A 20,498-nucleotide genomic window follows, 5' to 3' on the forward strand; every position below is an offset into this window, starting at 1 on the left:
TGTTTTTGTGTAGACCAGCAGGTTTGTCATGGACATGAACCAAAAACAAACCCTGCATATTCTAAAACTCATCCAGTGTGAACATATTCATCACTCCACAACACTTCCAACAACCACGAGAGAAGCTATTGTGTGGACTCAGCAGCGCGCTGTAATATTAGAAGACATTACATAAAGCTCAGAACTTAGGACCAACTAATTATCAACTCCTGAAAGGAGAGGAGGACCGGTCTCATTTCAAAACATGATGCAACTGTCCACAATTTTCCATAACACAATTAAAACTCCAAAAAAATCATTTCAGACCTGTTTTTACCTTAATGTCTGTAAAAGATAGTTAATTAAAAAAAGACACTCAAGAATTAGAAGAGGAATATTATTTTTTTTTAACCTGGACTGAATTGATTGTCATGAAATGTAAACAAACCAATAATCAAAAATCAATTGCAACCAATTAAAGCCATCTACTGTGACTCCCTTCAAAGTTCAAATCAAATAAATATGCATACACACTTAATTTTGACCTTTCAATTGCCAGACATCCATCTCACTGTTAAGCTGGTCTTCGCTGAACATGTATGGGAGGTTTCAGGTTTCTGCATCATGTACAAAGTGAAGGTTTCAGTATCTTTGTGGTGTAAGGCTGCTTCTTGAAAAGCTACACTTTTTTTCAATGTTGTGAAGTGGAAATGATGACAGCTCCATCCCCTTTCTGTCCTAACAATAACGCTCCTTTAAATGTACCTTTGCTGTTTGAAAACACAATTAATTCACTGCTGGAAGCCTTGTGAAGATTTCTACATAATGAGTTAAAAGACAGGATGGAGGCATGAAGCTTTTCTTGTGCTAATTTTTTTCTGAGGACATCTTAGAATACACTTTTTATTCACAACAGGAGCACAACTGTACACACACAAGCAACACTGTAGCAGAGCTACAATCACAACTGACTGAAATTCTCAACACATCCGTTTGCTGTAGAAACATAAAAACATTACTTTAACATGTCATGCTGCCATGTTGGGAGAAAAACAGTGGGCTGTCAAAGCTACACTGAGTTTATGGTTGGAAATGTCAACTTGAAGTGCATGCAACTTTATGTTGTTCTGCTTTGCAAAATGTTTGCGCTCATGAAGCTTGATGTAACTGGAATGCAGCATAGAAACAAAGCAGCTTTAAGGAGTTTATTTCTTAATATAGCTGCAAAACACCTGACACTTCAGAATTGACAAGTGCTATGTTCTTACAGCACAAAGATGTTGTTTGATTCATACCTGCAGCTCTGCAACATTTTTGCCTGTGATAGATCATGGGGTAATGGTTTTCATTCATACTCAGCAAGGAGGACTCTGAACTACAATAAGAGTCATTTTCGTCACCTGTTCGAACTTTACGAAAGGAGGTATAAAGAACTTGAAATGGGAGTAGACATTTTCTATGTCATATTATCTGAGAAATCAGTGACACAAAGTCTTCATCCTACTCTAAAAAAAAATCATGTAAACATCAATAACTTCTGTAAAATAGAACTACAAACAAAAACTTCACTTCATACAAATTAAACAAATCTTCAAGCTCATGTTGGCCATTTAGCATTCTTCACCAGTGGTCAAATATATTCAAAAGTCTACATTACTCATCCTTAACTGAGGTAAAGCTCTCAAATAAAATTAAATAGCTATATGCATCTACATGCACATACTTTCCACAGTTCTGGTGTTTAATGAAAAGTGGAGGGTGGACGAAGCACAAAGATATAAAGTGCCCTAATCCTAAAACTCTTGAAGGTAACCTGCTGATTATCACTTTTCCTTCTTTTCAGTTTAATGTCATACATGAAGAGAGTCACAGTGAAACACCATATCACAAGCTTTGGCTGGAAGTACTATGGAGCTACCCACAGCTCCATGTATCCATTAACGCTCCCCAAACTAAAGATATTAACCAGAGTGATTGTTGTAAATTTTGCACTAAATTGTTATTCACGGCAGAGCTATTTTAGCTCGCCGTAACCTGAGGCGTTTTTTAAAGAAAAGGTACATGGCTAGAAGACACATGGAGGACAGGAAGTAAAGAATCACACATAGGCTGATGTCAACTTTTGAGAACCCGATACTCAACACAGAAATCCAGCGTCCTTTGTAGCTCAGCTCCGCCTCCTGACCGATCACCTGGCTCGATAGGTCTCGTTTCTGCAGCTGCTTCCTCTGTTGCCCCACATTCAGCTCAAAGTCTTCCTCCATGGGCTGCAGGCCCATCATCCCCAGCCCTGCGTCCAGCTCCATGCCAAGCCCGAGCACAGGCCTGGGGTCCTGCTCTTTCTGCCTCTGCAGGGTGCGTTGCTTGACCCGGCTGGAGGCAGCCAGCTGTAGCGCCTTGGCTTTATAGTGCTGGTTGACAAATGAGTCCAGATCTACGATGTCCTCCTGCAGCTCTCGCATCCTCATTCCCACGATGCTCGGGCGGCGGTGGGCCTGCCTCTGAACAGGACCCCCTAGATTTTCAGGATTTGCCCAAGATGTAGGTTCAGGCTTTTCTTCCATTTCTTCTTCTTCTGTTGCTGCCGGAGCACCCTCGCCACCGTCTTCATCTTCATCTGTCGCTGCTTCATCTTGGGGCCCTTCTTCCTCCTCTTCCTCTTCCTCCTCCCCCTCTCCTTGCTCAGTGGCTTGTGATGGTGGAAACTGCATGTTGGAGTCCAAGGCCTCCCTCGTTTTTCTCTCTACATGTTTCTGGGCTGCCAGAGTGAGCTGTTTGTGTTTTTCCCTCTGCGTTTCTAGAACCTGGCTCTCATCATCAAGGTAATCTGTGGAGAAAAGAAAAAGAGACAAGGATGTATCTCATGTAAAATCAAAATTCTCACACTTCAATGTGAAAAGACAAACACTGCTCAGAATAAGATACTCAGAACTCTTCTGTACCTGTGAGGATCCTGCTGGAGTTGAAATAAGAGAGGAGGAAGGGGAGAACCACCTCTTTGTTCCACCTGTGCTCCCTGTTGTCCATCACGTTGTGGCAGGCTGGACACAGGTCTGGTGGAGGCCACTGGATTTTTGGGAAGTGGGGATCTTCACTGAGTGACCCTGGATGAGGAAAACAGAAACAGGATCACTGTGGCGCACATCAGGACCTTCGGCATATTAGAAGAAGAAAATCACAAGAGAGAATTAATAATTTATTACACATTTTCCATTTAACCAATATTGTTCATAAATTTATATTCTTCCCCTTATTTCTATTTTCACAAGACTAAGGAAAATAATAGACTCACAATAAAGTGTGCAAATAATAAAGCAAAATAACACTCATCTGTTACTGTAATCCAAATTTATTTTTCTGTTACAATAAACCGCTGTTCTTAAACACTTCAAATAAAACACTAAAATACAATACTGAATCAAGTACCAGCTGTTCAAAAAAAGGGTTTTAATAGCCTTACAGAGGCAGCCATAAATAAAAGTTTCTTTTAAATTAAAGTCGAGTAAAATAGCTGCACACAATTCAAAAGCAGTGCATTCCAGCCAACTGCTTCATCTATTGTTGTTTTCTTTATGCTCCTTGTTGCTGCAATGATGGGAAGATGTAAGTGCCTTGAGGACTGGATGCAATCTGCATTGAACCCATTTGATCTTGTCACAGCGCTCGTAAAAACTAAGTGCCTATATGCATATGTGTATGTATCCGTTTAAGTGTGTATATGTAAATCATCTGTCTGTGTTTGTGTGGATGTAATCTATGGATTGATATTTTTGTGTCCACGTGTGTGTGTGTGTGTGTGTGTGTGTGTGTGTGTGTGTGTGTGTGTGTGTGTGTGTGTGTGCGGTGTGTGTGTGTGTGTTCATATGACAGGGTCTAACAATGATCAATGAGCTACTGGGATGTCCCAGTGGGAGGGTTGGTGAGATAATAGATGTGGCCAAAGTGGACAGCTTCCCCACTCATTGACACACGGGCGCACGCACACACAAATATACATAGAATCCCTGTTTTGAGGCAGTAGACCTCAGTGCAATGGACCACCTGTCTCGTCCATTTACACCCCTTTGAAAGCAAAGTCCAATCTCCAAATTGAACATGAGAGCAGCAGAACCCTCAGAGGGGAGCTGCCCTCCTAATGAATTAGAAACTTTCTCCTTTAACATGTTTTCTTTTATGCAGCAGCCACTGCCCACTAACACCCTTCACCACACGCACGTGCACACACACACAGACACACCACACACACACACCAAAATATACAGCTGCAAATAAAAGCTGAGACAAAAACAGCACAAAAGTCCACGAGGGAGCGCACGCACACACACACACACACACACACACACACACACACACACACACACACACACACACACGCCTGTTTGTGACAATAAGCAATTTATTACAGGATTTTGCACTGTGTGCGTCAAAGAGCGAGAGAGAGAGAGAGAGAGAGAGAGAGAGAGAGAGAGAGAGAGAGAGAGAGAGAGAGGGAGAGGGAGAGAGAGAAAACAGGAAAAGGCAGAGCAGCAGCAGGTCTGTCACTTTACAACACTGTCAATTTACATCCTCCATCACCTCCTCCCTCCTCTTCGCTGTTCAAGAATAATCTCAGTCATATGCATGTGTGTTTGTACTCTGCATACTGTACTTTACATAAAGGATACATCAATTTTACTTTGTCCTGGAGGGGCGGTTGCTTGCAAATATGTGCGTGTGTGTGTGTGTGTGTGCGCTTTTATATATTTCAGCAGGTGAGAGCACGAGTATACACACACAGACACACATTACCCCACATCTTCCTTATTGTAATCAGCTTGCCATGTTTGCGGCCAGGGTGACTTTCGCCATACCAGCCATATTGAGATTGCCACAATGGCCTGTCACTGCGATGTCATCGCTGCCAGCCATACATATTCATCAGGTATAAATATGTATTGTTCAGCACGTCAAACTGGCTTCCTCAGCACTAATTCTGTAAGTGAGGATCAACTACATGCTGTAGTGCACCATCATAACGGCTGGGTAGTGCAGCTGATGCTCAACATTTTATACTCATTTAAACAATGGAATCCAAAAAAATTTGAAGAGTGTGGACCATTTGTTTTCTAACAACCTTTATGTTGAAATGTTTAGTAATCTGGGGGGGGGAAACAATCATTTACAGTCATAATCTTCATCTTATATTCTTGTCCTTCAATTTTATTTGGTTTTTAATGACATTACAATAACACAAGACCTAAAACAGTATTTGTGTGTATCAGCTGACATGCTCGTTTATTTCTGTGCTTTTACTAAGCCATGTCCCATATATACACCTGCACACTGTGGTACATTTCATCAGTCATGAGTATAGAAGAAAGTCACGTCATTTAAATTGTGTTCATATATATTATTATTTCGCAGTATACACCTGTTAAATCAGGTTTCATTAGGTCAAAAACCTAAAAACCTGAGGGAAAAAAAACCTACACAGCATCTGTGTTACTGTCTGAAAAAAAATAACAGTTAAGTGCAGGCAGAGAGAAGAAAGCCAATATTTTGAAAATAGAAAGACAAAAGAAATATTTGTCTGTATTATGTTCTTTGATGGGAGTCTAAATAAATGAAAACAACAAAGTATAAAAGGTGTTTTAATTTTTTTCACGATTTCATCTCCCTACGATCGCAGTGGGTGGCTCATTACTATGTTTCCTGAAGTGTTTCATGATGACACACTGAATAGATTCAGATCAAAATTTAAAACATATAAGACTGGTGGACTCACATGACACATTCAAAGGATTCTTGTGAAGTGAACTATATATATATTTTTCCACATGCAACAAAACCACAAACCTCTTCAGCGGTTGAGCACATGAGGCTTGTAGCCCTGAAGCTAGCCGGGCCTGCTACAGAGGCTATTCTGTCTGCAGAAATGTGAATCTGCCTCAGCTGTTGACAAGCAGCAACAGAACGGAGCTGCCACCAGTCTTAATTCAGCCGCTGCAACAAGGCCGAGGGCCCTAGGGCCTCTTTGTTGCCAGTTAAATTAATTGTTCGGCTGCTTTACAAATAGCTGCTCTTTCATGCATGGCTGCTTCTGAAAGGAGGGGCGGAGAGGCCTGCTAAAGAGCTCCACTTTAGGCAAAGGGAAGAGGAGGGGCCGGGTGGATGATAAGGATGGAGTGTGCTTTCCTCAGGGAGACGCCAGCACTCATTGCAACAAACACAGCCAAGCCCTCTGCCCCTCCTGTAGCTGCTTCTGATTCACCCAACTTATCCCCTGTGGACCCCCCAGCACACCCTCGACCGCGCCAAGCTCCCTGCCACACACCACAACTTGACACACGCTGGACAAGCAGAAAGGATGCGTGTGTGTGTGCGTGGAACAGGGAGGGGGAGGAAGGCAAGGGAAGCGTGCATGGCTTGTGTCGGGGTGTTTGCCACCTGCTGTCACACAATACCATGGGAATTGCGTTTGTATGTTTGTGTATGTGTGGGCAAAAGGGGCCGGCTCCTCTGGGACCTATCCAGCGAGGATGCTGCACTCGTACTTGTCAAGCGGAGGATATGAGCCCCAGGGGATGATGAGCGGAAAGGGAGAATGAGAACGAGCCACAAAAACAGAGGGAAGACGAATGGATAAAGAGGGGGAGCTTGGATGGTGTTTAAGTGTCTGGGGAGCAGACACATGCAGAGACGGCTGTCCTTATGGCCCCTGCTGTTCGGGACACAAGCTGTCCCTGAGATGGAAGAGGGGGCAGTGAACACAACACAAACAAAAGATAGCGATTTAACAAAGTACGCTGTTAATGATAACCCAGTGCCTAATAAAATGATCTGAAATCAGACAAGAAAGAGGAACGATCAGAAGCAGTTGAGCATTCCTATAGCTCATGATGTACTGAGAGAGCATGTGGAATAAAATACATGCAGAGATTGCAAAGTCAAGAAATCAGAGCTCCTGATGTGACAGTAGATGTAGGAAGTTTCATCTGAAAAGCGGTTTGTTGTTTGAAAAGGTGAGTTCCACATTCTTTTGAGACACGCATAGAGAAGACAGCAAAAAAGGGAAAGAGTTTTCCTGGGGATGCTGAATGGTGTGAAAAGGCTGGAAGGTAGCTCAAGAGGGCCAGGAGAAAATGGGTGAGGCAGAGGCAGATGATACTTGAAAGGCTAAGACGGGGTGACAGCTGGTGTCTGATCTGGGGATCCATTCTTTCTCCCCTCACCCTCTTTTAGTCGTATTACAAGAATTAAGTGGCCATGAATGGATGCTGAAATGTAGAACTGACCCCCAAAACACCAAGGAAGATAGTGCATGTGATCTAATTAATCTGGTTGACACTGAGAAATGTGGAAAGACAGAAATATGTGATGGAAAAAACAGAAGGGAAAAGAGCTGTACAGGTGGCTTAATGGACATGTTTGCACATGGTGATTCCTGTTATTTTATCATTAAGGCTCCATAATGTCATTGTGTGCATTTTTTTTAAATAAATATATAAGAAGCATAATTTCATTTTCAGGAACTTCAATCTTCTCTCCAACTGAACTTTCAGGGCATTAGCGCAACCCTAACCCTAAAGACTAGAACTCGCTTCTGATTTTTTTCAATGTCATGAGCGGTCTGTGAATATTGATCATGAGAAACACAGTTTCCTGAATAAAGGGTTGTCCTTTTTTGGTATTTTGCCATTATCAAATATACTTATCTTCAATCACTGGCTTTCTTCTTCTTCCCTTGCCTGAAAACTCCATCGTCATAATCATTTCCCCCCTCATTACTGTCATCTCTCCTACGAACGTGATCAAACCACGTCAACCTCATCAATATGTTTATCCACCAAACCGTAACACATGAGACATCCCTCTGTTGTGCTCGGTCTTCCTTCTGTCCATTATGTTGACTCCCAGTGAAAACTGGAGCGTCCTCTGACTCTGCCACGTTCAGTTCAGTCTCCAGCTTTTTTGGTCATGGCTGCCGCGCCATCTCTGGCCCTCGGCTTGTTCTAATTACACAAAGACGCAGCGCACCTCCTCCTGGCCTTCTCTGTTCCTCCCCATCAGCACTTTCAATGAAAAATCACATCTGTTTTCTCCTGACAGCAGAGCAAACTGCTGCTCAGTGATCTTCATGTCTCCACTTAACCTCTATTCATCTTTCCCACATCTTCATGCTATGATTGATTAACGTCATTCCTCTGCAGTTCTTTGGACATCTCCCTTCTGATCGAACATAAAAATCAGGACATTTTTTTCTCCAGTCCCATGGTTTCCTCTCACTTTCCAGAATTGGTTTAGAAAGTCTTGACTGAAAAAATAGCGCTATCTTGACTGAACATGTCATTGCTTCCATTGGTTTGTTGCCTGGGCCAGCAACTTTCCATACTTCATTTTCTTTAAAGCGGTCTGAACTTCAACCTTAGTAATCTGCGTCACTTCCAAATCCACAACTTCTACATCCTCTGTCTGTTACACTCCGCTCGTGAGCTTCTTGTACTACTCCTTCCTTATTCTGAACAGATTTATCACCTGTCAGTCCCTCCTCTTCTCTACCCTTGATCACCCCAACCTGTTAAGGTAGGTTTACACCTGAACAATTCTGTGGCACGCATTGGCACGAATCGAGTCGCAAACTACTCATAAAGTGGCATGAAGTGTGCGTAAACCCGTCGTGACTGCGTGCCATGTCGGGACGAGAATTTTGAAATGTTCAAAATTTTGGGCACGACAAAATATCGCGACTGGGCCGTGAACTATGCGTCAACTGTCCGTGAACGCCTCCTGAACTCATCGGGACAATGCGGGAGGATGCACGCATGGCATGCACTGCCACGCACTGCAATGAATAGTTCACGAACAGCCCAAGCCGAATTGCGCAACCACGTCGCGCCAAAGCAGGAAGCATGTAAACTATGCACAAACTATGCATGAATGCGTCGTGCCAGTCTGTGACACTGACGGGCGCGCATTCGTGAACTATTTGTGAACTGGTCGTGAACAGTGCGGGAGCCTGCCAGTTCGGTGACTCCAGATTGGCGCACCTTGCCACGACAACATCGTGGCAAAAAGTCGTGCAAGTGTAAACCTGGCTTTATACATTCGCAGCCTCCGTTTTGTCCTTTTGTCCCGCCTTACTGTCTATCCCCAGATGTCTTCGCCAACACACTCTCTACACTGTAACATACCTGCATGTTCTCCTTTTTTATTTTATTCACCATACTTTTACACATCTCTTCTGTGAAAGGTCCGGCTGCACTTCCTCTATCCACTCCCAAGTCTCCTTGTCCCTTCTGTTCTCTGAAGAAACAGAATCTTAACAGCCTTCTCCTTCGCAACAATTGTTGTGATTATTCAGTGTTCTGGTATCTCTCCTTGACCACCCAGTGCCTGTCATGCTATTTTGTAAAAGGCCATTCAAATCTATTTCCTTTTTAACCTTCCACCATGTGATTTGGGTTCTGCTTCCACTCTCTAACTGCTCAATGCCGCGTCGTCACGCTGCTGGTGTCAGTGAGAAAGGATGCCATCTCTTCTCACACACACACACACACACACACACACACACACACACACACACACACACACACACACACACACACACACACACACACACACACACACACACACACACACACACACACACACACAGAGAGTATGAATGGAGGATCACACTGGTCGTTTTTTCATTGTTGTTGCTCTTCTGACTCCGTCCTATCCTGTTCTCTGCTCTATGTCCTAAATCAAACCACAGCTGCAGAACGCCACCACTTCCAGGCCTGGCTGTGCAGAGGTTTCTTCCCATTAAAAGTTAAAAGGAGATTTTCCATCTTAGCGCCACTTCCTCATGTGGACTTCTTGGGGTTTTCTCTGTAAAAGTGCCATGAGATGAGTGCGCTATATTTGACACGACTGAGATAAAGCTGAATTGAATGGTTGTTACTGGTTCAACCAGGTTTTTCCTGAAAAACATCTTCTATCTCAACCAGATTTACCTGGTTGAATACAGGTGAAATTAAGAAGGAAAGAAAAGATTTAAAAACTTATTTTACAAAGCAGGTGAAGACTGCGCTGACTCTTACCTGCTATTCTGTTGTTGACACGGTTGTGACGGGACCACAGCCACAGCACCGCCGCAGACATGGTGTTCACCTCCATTAGACTCTCCACTGCCATGTTCTCAAAGTGTTCAGCACACGGTCGGCAGCCAAAGAAGTTGTGCACATAGCTCCTCATGGAGCTCAGAACCTCCTGAGGATCTGAAAGAGAACCACATGGGGTCAGAAACTGCCAGAACAAATTAGAAATGCCAATACAACCTTCAACTCACTCAAGTATAGCTATGTTTCCACAGAGAGAATATTTTTTGTCTGAGAATGCTTTAGAGAAAAGGAAAAATACTAATATTCATAGAAACTTCAGTGGCATAATTAAAAAAAGAATCACAAAGGGGAATAACCATCATCTGATATGACTACCAGAGATCTGCAATAATAAAGGCCTCCATCACTCCAGAATGATATATACCAAGAATCTGAGCTGTTAAAAGCTTTCTAATGGAAGAGGAGCCTTGTCGATTCCCACGGTTCTGTGGGCCCACAGTTACAGAGAGCTGGGTTAACCCCATATTGGGGTGAATAATCTGTGAGCATGGAATAACCCAATCTGGAGATTATAGACAGTTAACGCTCTGTGTGAATGGTGGCCAGGCTGTTGTCTCAGGACCACAACAGTCCAGAAACATATTTTCCATGAGCTGTTTGCTTTTGTTCTCAGATTAGCAGGACCGTCAGATGAACCGCACAGCCAGAGGCAGTGTACACAGGAGCGTGCGCCGTTGAAGCAAAAAGGATCCTGCAGTGGACTCTATTCACACCTCCATAATGCAGTGTGTGAATATGAATCAGATCTTTTTTGAAGTATACTACTGTTTGAGATGTGTGTACATGCAGCCATTGAACTGGTGGTCTGTGGGGGGCCAGATGGATGCCCCTTTTTGGCCAGTCCATCTGCAGGTCACGTGATGGTCCATAAACCATGGGATTAACCTCTGTGTATATGTGCGTGTGTGCGTGTGTGTGTGTTGAAGACAGATTAACGTTCCTGCCGGGAGCATAGCCTATGATCATCTGCCTGTTTTATTAACCACTCACATTCCAGTAATCTAACATAATCCCTTTTCACACACCCACAATTAGGCTTAATTTTTGCAAAATAGCAAAACATGAAAGAGAAATTGAAAAAAAAGACACTATCAAAAATTCTGATGCAGATCATCATCAATATTTACCGTTATCACGATCATAAAGTTCTGCACACAAGCTGTAAACAAGCGAGTCATAACAATTAGGTATATTTAAACTTGAAGAGATGTAAAACATGCAGGGCAGCGGCCCTCCAGGTAGAAGACTGGACAACACAAACATAAAGATATGTTGTGTCTGTGAATAATTGTGGGTGTGTTTGTTCTCTGTGGAAACTTAAATCAGGTCAGTGAGAGGTTAACATGAAAGAGACACTAATCTAACACGCTAATTTGTTTACAAAGCCTAATTTTCATTCTAGTTCGGGCTTGTGAACTCTCAATAGCTTGTTTCATTCAGTTTGGTGTGTGTGTGTGTGTGTGTGTGTGTGTGTGTGTGTGTGTGTGTGTGTGTGTGTGTGTGTGTGTGTGTGTGTGTGTGTGTGTGTGTGTGTGTGTGTGTGCGTGCGTGTGCGTGTGCGTGCGGGCGCATGAACCTGAGCCTCCTAGAATTTTGGCTTGGACTGTGAGGACATGAAACAGAGTCCACACCCCGCAAGGATAGCGTCTGAGGTAGGGCTGTGAACCCTGGCAGCCCACCCACTTGGTTCCTTCAGGCAGTGCAGTGTTTGGAACCTGAACGAGTGAAGAAACAAATTAAAACAAGTTATTGACATGGAGCAAACTATACTGAAAACAGCAAAACATTTGGTAAATAATACTTTCTCCTTTTTTCCTCTTATTGCAGTCAAATTGAAACCCTTCACCCAACATACTCTCTGCTGACCCAAGGAGTTGGAGAAAAATTATTACTGCAAAAAACAAGAAAGCTGCGGTTTACTTTCAAGTCATTTTATCTGAATTTTACTACCATTATTTAGTAGGATTCGAAGACTTTTTTAATCTTTTTTTTTTTTTTACACATAACTCTAGTCATGACAAAAGTGCAGACACCATCAATCATGGTCTAAACGAATTTATCTTTACCTTTATCTTTTAAACTCAAAGACAATGAATACTAATTACCCTATTAGCTAATTTTACAGTATGGTTTGCTTAGTCTGGTCTTTATCTTCAAGGACAGATTGAGGTTTTCAACTATGACTTTCAAGAAGTTCAACAAACAACTGAGTTACACAGTTGTTTTCTTTTGAAATGTAAATCTCTGCCTGTCTGTTGACAAGCTTTCACAGAGAAAATCAGAGGATATTTCATAAAATGTCTTCTCTCTCCATACACAATTTATGTTGCTGTAAAAGCTACAAACTGTTAACATGATCCTGTCTCTGGTTTGGTGAGATATGCTGTTATCAGCCAGTTAAACTGAGTGAATATTTAACATGGAGTGGAGAAAAGCTTGTTCCTCATGTCATCTATGTTTAACTGAGAATAAAATGTGGTTTTATGAGATTATCGAGTCCTGTTGATATTTAGATGCCAAACCTGGAAGTGAAGCCATAAACGATAAAAGGACTCATTAAGATATTTTAAGAATAAATGCACTTAAGAATTCAGAGACGTATGTAGAAGAAGTTGTGATTTATTGCAATAATAAACATAATTACCTTCATTGTTTTTTAACTTAATTTTTTTCTTTTTTTCTGGAAAATGTCAGTTTTTATTCTGAAGTGTGATATTAGTAAAATCACCTAAAAAGTGAAGCATCTCTTGAGCAACTCCAAACCTGTTCAACTTAATAAAAGGCCTCGCACGTAGTTTCCCTGATCAATGAAAAGTCAATCTCAGGTTAATGGCTCAGCCCTCCACTAATGAACCAAAGCTATCCAGATCTCTAACCACCAGCCACAGTTGAATCCAACAACATATTTTCTCTGACATAAAGTCGTTTCACTCGAAGCGCTGCATCGCCATCACTGCTGTGATTGACAGGGTTACTCACATGTCAATGGTAAAGATTTGGAGTCTGTATGCATGAGTGTGTGTGTGTGTGTGTGTGTGTGAGTCCATTTCCTCTGAGGCAGAGTCTATTCATACCTTCCCATTGATTCATTGATCCATTGATTTGCCTGCTAAAAGCTAATGATGTAAGTAAGTGACTCTTTCAATTTGCAAGGGGCTGTACGCTGGAGGCATGCAGGCTTCTTTCCAAAGACAACAGCACATAGATCCTGGGATGCAGGTGCTGGCACTGAGACAAGGCCAAAGCACAAACTCAAACATCTTTAGGAACACATATACATTTTCATGGTGTGCACACGAGGACTTTAAGGACACATTTCAAGTTCCTATCTAACGCTGTGTTTGACAGAAGCAGCACCATCGGGGTGTCAGTGATGTGGTTTTGAACTGATTGAGTGATCAAATTGACAGGTGACCTTGCAGCTCAGAGAAATGAAACAGCCACCCTCAGACAGATGTCCTCACCTCAGTCTGTGTGGTGACCCACACTCAGCTCGCAATGCCTAAACTCTGATACTGTTTTATATCCATTGTTTTACTTTTACATGTTTTAGCTTCCGTAAGTTGTGTTTGTGGCTCAGACAGCAGTTATGCATCATTATCAATACTGACCTAAAGGATAAATAATAATTTGGAGGCTGAAGAATTACTGTAACAACGATGTACAACAATAAAGCTTTAATTTATTTTTGGGTTATTTTCTGTCACTGTGTCGGCTCACCTGTGCTGTATTATCCAAGATCTCTTTTAAGGCCACGTAGGAAATCTCATCAGCAGACTGGCTCTGTAGCCAGGAGTTCACAGACTTCAGCAAGTTCATCACCACAGGACGGCCTGGAAAATACTGTAGAAAGAAACAAAAATTATCTTCCAATCCTTTTTCTTAATCATCAACAAAACTGCTATTGTTGTACTATTAATCATTCTACTATATAGAAACCTTTCCATTAGGTGCAAGTACTGTTTCACTGTATTTATCTGATCACCAACAGCAGTTACATTAATACATTCATAATATAAAATATTTACATTGAATGGACATTTCTCAGACAAACAATAAGGTATATAAAAATAATCTCTGGCACTTTGTTAGGCAGACAAACACAGAGAGAAAACAGCAATTTCCTATTATCACAATAAGCTGACAACAAAAACGCCAGCTAGAAGGTTTGAGTATAATTACAATTATGTCCATACTCAGTGGTAACATGGGCATTGTGTAAATTGTACATATATATAAGGAAAATAACACACTGGAAAACAGTAATCCTAAAAATAATGCTTGTTTACAGTAATGACAAAAAAAAAAAGGTAATTTTGAGATCTGCGGATTCAGATCAGACAGCAGCAGCTAGTTTCCTGCTCAGTGTGAGCAAATCACTGACAAATATCAAATTACCTAATCGTATCAAACTGTCTAATTGTACTCTCAGGATACGGACCTTCTAAAGATAAAACTTCAATATCAAAGATTTTTTTAAAAAAGTTATAAGGGGGTTCATGCATTTTAATTTTGAACACCAGTGCTATGATGTACCAGGAAGATCTCTTATTTGTGGTACATCTACACCTAGACTGGTTCAACATTTCATTCTTGAACTGTCTCTACATTCTGTGCTTGAGCTTACCGAACTGTGCTTTAACCATTACCATTTGTAGCCCATTCAATTGAAAGTGCTTCATTAAAATAATTTATCAATTATAACCTTTATCACTGAAATGTACACATCTTGAATAATCCCTACCAAGCAGAAATCTATAATTGGGATAGTGCACATAATTTACGTGGTACGTGGTACGTGGTGCGTGGAGCTGGAGGTTTGAGTGTTCTCTTGTCCTAAGAATCTTTAGAAAATTTCACAAAATGTGACAACAGCTGAGCTTAAGCCTCGTCCTTCATTAAGATCCATTTCATAAGCCACTAACAACCACTTAGGCACTCCCAGCTCAGGGCTTTACTCCCGTTGTGTATTTACTCCTTGTCAAACTAGCATCGCCATGGCAACAACCACAGCGGTGAGGAAACACGATACTCTAACTTGCGAAGTGTGCACGAAGAGAGAAAGAGGAAATCCCACTGACTGGTGCCTGAAACCAGTGATGACAGACGAGAGACACACTGACGCGACCATACAACGACCATAGAAAACAGCTGATTTCTCCAGTAATCCCAGCGCCAGAGTGAGAGAGAGAGAGGATCACTTTAATAAAGTTCAGCTGATTGTGCTTCCTGTTCTTCCAGTAAACCTGGAGCAGTTTAAGATAATGGTCCCATTTCTCAGAAACAGACAGAAGGAAGGGATCAAGCCTGTTTCCAAAACTTTGGACAAATAAAACAAGTTCCATGGAAACTTGGTAGGTTTTTCTTTTTTTAAACAAATTTGAAATATCCCCCCCAAAAAATTATCAGTCAACTATTTTTAAATGACAGTTACTTGTAGGACATCAAGAGTTTTGGAGGCACTTTAGTCTTTTCAACACACAGAACATTCTGCATTGGAGTTGAGTCGAGTCTTTTTAATTTGGCCAGCACCATCTGTTCCGCATACACACATCTGCATGCACTGACACTCTCACACACGGGCCGTCTCTTTTGGACCACAACTCTGTCATCTATTCATCACACAACAACATAATCTGTGCGTAACACACTGACCTCCTTACCAGACCCTGACTAATATGTTTACACCTTTGTGGTTGAGGATAACGGAGCCCTGCTCTGGTTTTGGCACCTTTTTCTTTCATCAGCTGACCATAACAAATCAAACAACATTCTGCTAAACAACAGACAAACAAACATACTTTTGGGGCAGTTATTTATTTCCTCATAGAAAAGGTGCTTCTAAACCACTCTTTCCCCCAAATGTGTCCACATGGTAACAATCAACAATCATAAAATGTTATCAGTAATGAGGGGATTTTATCATCATCAAGAAAAAAAAAAAAGCTATGACTGCTGATATTTTTGCCCCCGAGGTTTCAAGATAAACAATGTGTTGAAACTCAGTTTATCTCAGTGGTGCAATTTACAAAAACAGATGTGAGTCATATTAGAGTAAAATATGAGGAGAAATATATTTTTGGATTTGCGTTTGAGATTATTGTTGAAACGTTGAAAATAAGACTGCTCGGGGATTTGCCGACTATTCCGTCTGTGCCACAAAACACAGACACACACACGCACGCACACACAGGCACACACACAGACAAAGGCACACACACACACACACACAGGGACACACAGCAGTGAATTTTAGATGTAAAACGAAGACAAAGACTTGTGATGTTTGCAGTTGGTGGCAGCGTCGTATAATAGGTTTAGGTGAGGATCTAAGGACTGAGTGTTCACCAGTCAGAAAAGCTCATTAAACAGACTTATGAATTTAACCAGAGGAGAGAACGCAGGTGTTTTCCACTAACGGGCTTAAGACAGCATCACCAAGCAACAATATTCAGGAGGTCTCTGCAGCTGTTCACGTTTCACTTAATGTCCGTGTGAAAAATAAAACTAAACATTGTCATTCACTCCGATATTTCTCACTTTGTCCTATTCTCATTAGCCATTCTTGGACTGAGTCACAGATCTTCAGAGCTTCAATTTGTTGCATGGCACAGGTTGCTCTTTTCTACAGTAATTATGAAGAGAACTGTTGACATTAGTGCGTGTAGTGAACCACGAGTTGTGTGTATGAAAGTTACACAGTTAAAGACCAAAACTTAATAATGCAACTGGTGACAAAATCAGTAAATCAGTTCACTTTACAACAAAGAAATTATGCAAATTTTGCCTTAAAAATCAGTATTCATGACAGATTCTCTAAATATATATTTTTTAATCCCTATATCTGTTTGAACTTGATACCTCTGCCTCTGTTCATACACACACGAGCGCACACACACAGCCTCTTTTAACCCTATACCCCTCCTGCCCCCATCCCAGTTGGACCATGACAATCCCATTCACCCCAGCAATATGTCATCCCTGATCCGATTAGTATCAGCAGCACTTGAGAAACCACAAGCTCCTTGTGGCAGGGGTCCTGGGAGGGAAGCATCTGTTGGCTGCAACAGGGCAGACCAGGCCAGGGCCCAGCAGAGGAAGAACGGGATGAAGCCCCCTCGGTTATAATCCAACTTCAAGTCAAAGCATTGAGACAGAGGAGGGGGCCGGTGGGCTCGGCAGGCACGTGTCAGAACAGAGAGCAGCAAACAGCAGCCGTATGCTTGCATGTAAACACACACCAACACACACCAACACACACGTACGCCCGCAGGGAAGATCCTGACATCGTCTCCCATAGCTAACGGAGGAGATGAAAACAGTGAAATTCCTCAAAATTAAAGGAGACGCTAATTGAAGGAAAACATTCCGGAGTCTTAGGGATGATTGTGGTGACAGCGTCACATGTGGAGTGCTGGCATGAGAAGGCCGAACCCCGTGTTCCTTTAAAACAGCCCCCCCCTTCTTAATTCTTTGTCTTATTCCTCTGCCCCTCTGTCCCCTCTGGGCTGAAGGGCTTCTTTCAAGAAAAGCAGGATAGAGGTGTAATCCTTAAAAACCTTGCTGTAATGCTCTCATGCTTCCCAAGATCCACTTTTTTTAATCCTCATATACATGTAGAGGATTCATAAATCCGGCTTCAGCCTGACAAGACAGTAAATCTAGTAATATTATGGCCCAGTGTAAAAGACAGAAAAAAAAACATGTAGGGAAAAAAGCAAACCCCATGTTTATGTGTGTGGACGGAGGCACATGAGGAGCTACAAAGATGGGATGATTATAGACGACAAAGAAACAAACAATTCATGGAATTGAAATTCTTGGACAGAGCAGGGAGTGATTTCTGGGAGATTTGTGAAAAGATGAAGGGGATGAAAGATGATGCTTTCACAATGTCCTGAAAACACAGAGTAACTGTTCACACAATCAGTTATCAATTAACAACGACAACAAAAAAACAAAAGTGATTTCAAAGCAAAAAATAAATGACAAAAAAACCTAATAAAATGTCCACTTAAATTGGTTTTAATTGCCTTTTGATGCAAGTCTGACCAGGTTTTTCCAATTCATCTCAGGCAACTTTAAATATCCTTCATGGGCACTTAATTTTTTTGTCATTTGCTATAAATACAATTTAAAAAAATTAATAAATCCCTTGGCTACAATTCCTTTATTTATCAACAATGTATCAAAAAACCTTTTTGAGAGTATTATTTTTCAGACTACTGAAAAACATTGTTTTTTCCATTGTATGATACACAATTCATCAAAAATAATTTAATTTTAAAAGATTTTCATTAAAGAAGTAATCAAGTAAATATACACAAATAAGATGGGAAATGTGTATAAATTTATTCATTTAAAATGTGTTCAGTTGAAACAAATAATGAGTACAAATAAAAGAAAAATAAACTTTTAGTTACAGCTAATAATTTCCATTCACCAAAGAGGGAAGGAAAGAGTAGAAATTATTTGTTGTAGCTTGGAAAACATGAGGGACGCCAGGTTGAAACACAGAAACACGCTTAAAGGTATTGTGTGTGAGCTTGAATGTGAAAACATACTTTTTACTGACAGCTTTACTAATTAAAAACTAAGAGATGAGTCATGAAAAACAAACGTAACAGCAGAATTAAAATTATGCCACTGAGGTTTGGTCATTTAGTGAGTCACTTTCACTCTGATCTAATCACATGACTCACACAAAGAGTTTAGGGGTCATTTTATGGCTGTTTTTTTTAAACACACTATGTTAGGAATCCTGAGAACAGGAGTGTGAAGTTAAGGCCGTTTCTTCAGTGAATAAAAGGTTTGTGGTTTGAGCAGGAAAATCAAATAAGCATGTCATTAGATTTTCACAAAAACTAAAAAGGAAAATGAATAAATGAATAAACAAATAAACTACGCTGTGAATCCTGGAGCAGTGAGCATCACCCCCTCCTGTGCCAGAGCCGGTTTCCACCCGGTTTCACAAACTGTACACTTGTCTCACATTAACTGCTCCTAACAAGCTGCCAGGCTGAGAGCATTCAGGATCTCCGTAGCACGAGTGTTCAGTCAAAAGTCAATAAGGGCCGTCACAAGTTGCGATCTGATACAACAATGACAGCCTCCTCAGCGACACAAAGCTTGCTGAGAGGCCGGGGCATTCGGGCAGGTGGGGGGGGGGGGGGGGGGGGGGGGGGGGGGGGGGGGGGGGGGGGGGCTAAAAACACCACTGGGACCTGCCACTATTGACTAAACAAACTGGAGCTAATAGGAGGCTATGGCACCGTGACACACACACACACACACACACACACACACACACACACACACACACACACACACACACACACACACACACACACACACACACACACAGAGAGAGAGAGAGAGAGAGAAAGTAACACCCCCCCCTTCCCGCCCCCCGCTCTCTTTCGAGTGAGATATAATCAGAGAGATTGGTGGCAGATGAGGGCAGTGAAACAGCCTGGTGCGTAGCCAATGGGGACAGGGCTCGCAGGTCAGGCTCATCATCACAGCATGTTTCCCTGGTTGGCACACTTTACAAAGGAAGGAGGGAAAGACCAAGTGTGTCGTCAATAAGGAAGCATTAGAAGGGAGAGAGAAAGACAAGTCAAAGATTAACGTGGATAATTGGACAATTATGAAATACTTCAAAATGTAAACGGAACACAACAGAGGATTGTAACAACAATTAGGGGGAAAAAATAAGTGTTGGAAAATGGGAAAACCAAGGGCATAAAAGAGCCTGGCAGTAAGAAAAGTAAACTTGTCTCAGAGTAAAGACTTTTTTTCTTTCCTTTTACCATGTCGGACTGGTAATGCCACAAGAATTTACAGAAATATTTGTGTGAGACCACAAACATGGAGACAGCACGAGTACCAAATGTGTGTGTGGTTACTGTGTCCCAGTGAGGTTTAGTAACCATCAGGCTGTCCGGTCAAAAGCCTGCAAGCTGCAAGTGGGTGGCAGCCACGCTTCAATCCCCCTGGGAGGCCACATCAAGAGGGTCAACAATACCCGCGAGAGCCTTTGTGCTCCTGTTGCAGTCAATGGCATCTACCACTGCTTTCAATAATGTGGAGAGTGTGTGTGTGTGTGTGTTTATGTAAGTGACTCGAAACAATGGTGCATTCAACAAAACAATTAGGTGAATATGCAAAATACAAAGATGAATACTAACAGAATAAATCAAGGAAGAAACCAAAAAGTAAAATGTTGCAACAGCTCAAACGTCAACATTTTGCTGTCTCACTCCCCATCTAGTGGTGACCTGCTGTAACTGCACGCCTTTCTGTTTGACAACATCTCAAGGACTGATACATGCATCAGGTATGAATCTAAGTGCAAGCCCATCACAGTTTTTT

At 41.8% G+C, this 20,498-nt stretch overlaps 1 protein-coding gene across 1 annotated transcript in view; it reads right to left on the reverse strand.

Moving 5' to 3' along the window:
- qsox1 (quiescin Q6 sulfhydryl oxidase 1) overlaps nucleotides 1–20,498 on the reverse strand; it is a 32,792-nt gene continuing 12,294 nt past the window's right edge. Inside the window, exons 9-13 of the mRNA XM_030083530.1 lie at nucleotides 13,845–13,967; nucleotides 11,701–11,839; nucleotides 10,044–10,220; nucleotides 2,922–3,083; nucleotides 1–2,806 (exon numbers count right to left, since the gene is read on the reverse strand). Of these exons, the coding sequence (XP_029939390.1) occupies nucleotides 1,983–2,806; nucleotides 2,922–3,083; nucleotides 10,044–10,220; nucleotides 11,701–11,839; nucleotides 13,845–13,967 (1,425 nt within the window). The 3' untranslated portion in view covers nucleotides 1–1,982. The remainder of the gene's footprint in view (nucleotides 2,807–2,921; nucleotides 3,084–10,043; nucleotides 10,221–11,700; nucleotides 11,840–13,844; nucleotides 13,968–20,498) is intronic.

The sequence above is a fragment of the Salarias fasciatus genome, chromosome 23 (genome assembly GCF_902148845.1).
Source record: "Salarias fasciatus chromosome 23, fSalaFa1.1, whole genome shotgun sequence".
NCBI lineage: Eukaryota > Metazoa > Chordata > Actinopteri > Blenniiformes > Blenniidae > Salarias > Salarias fasciatus.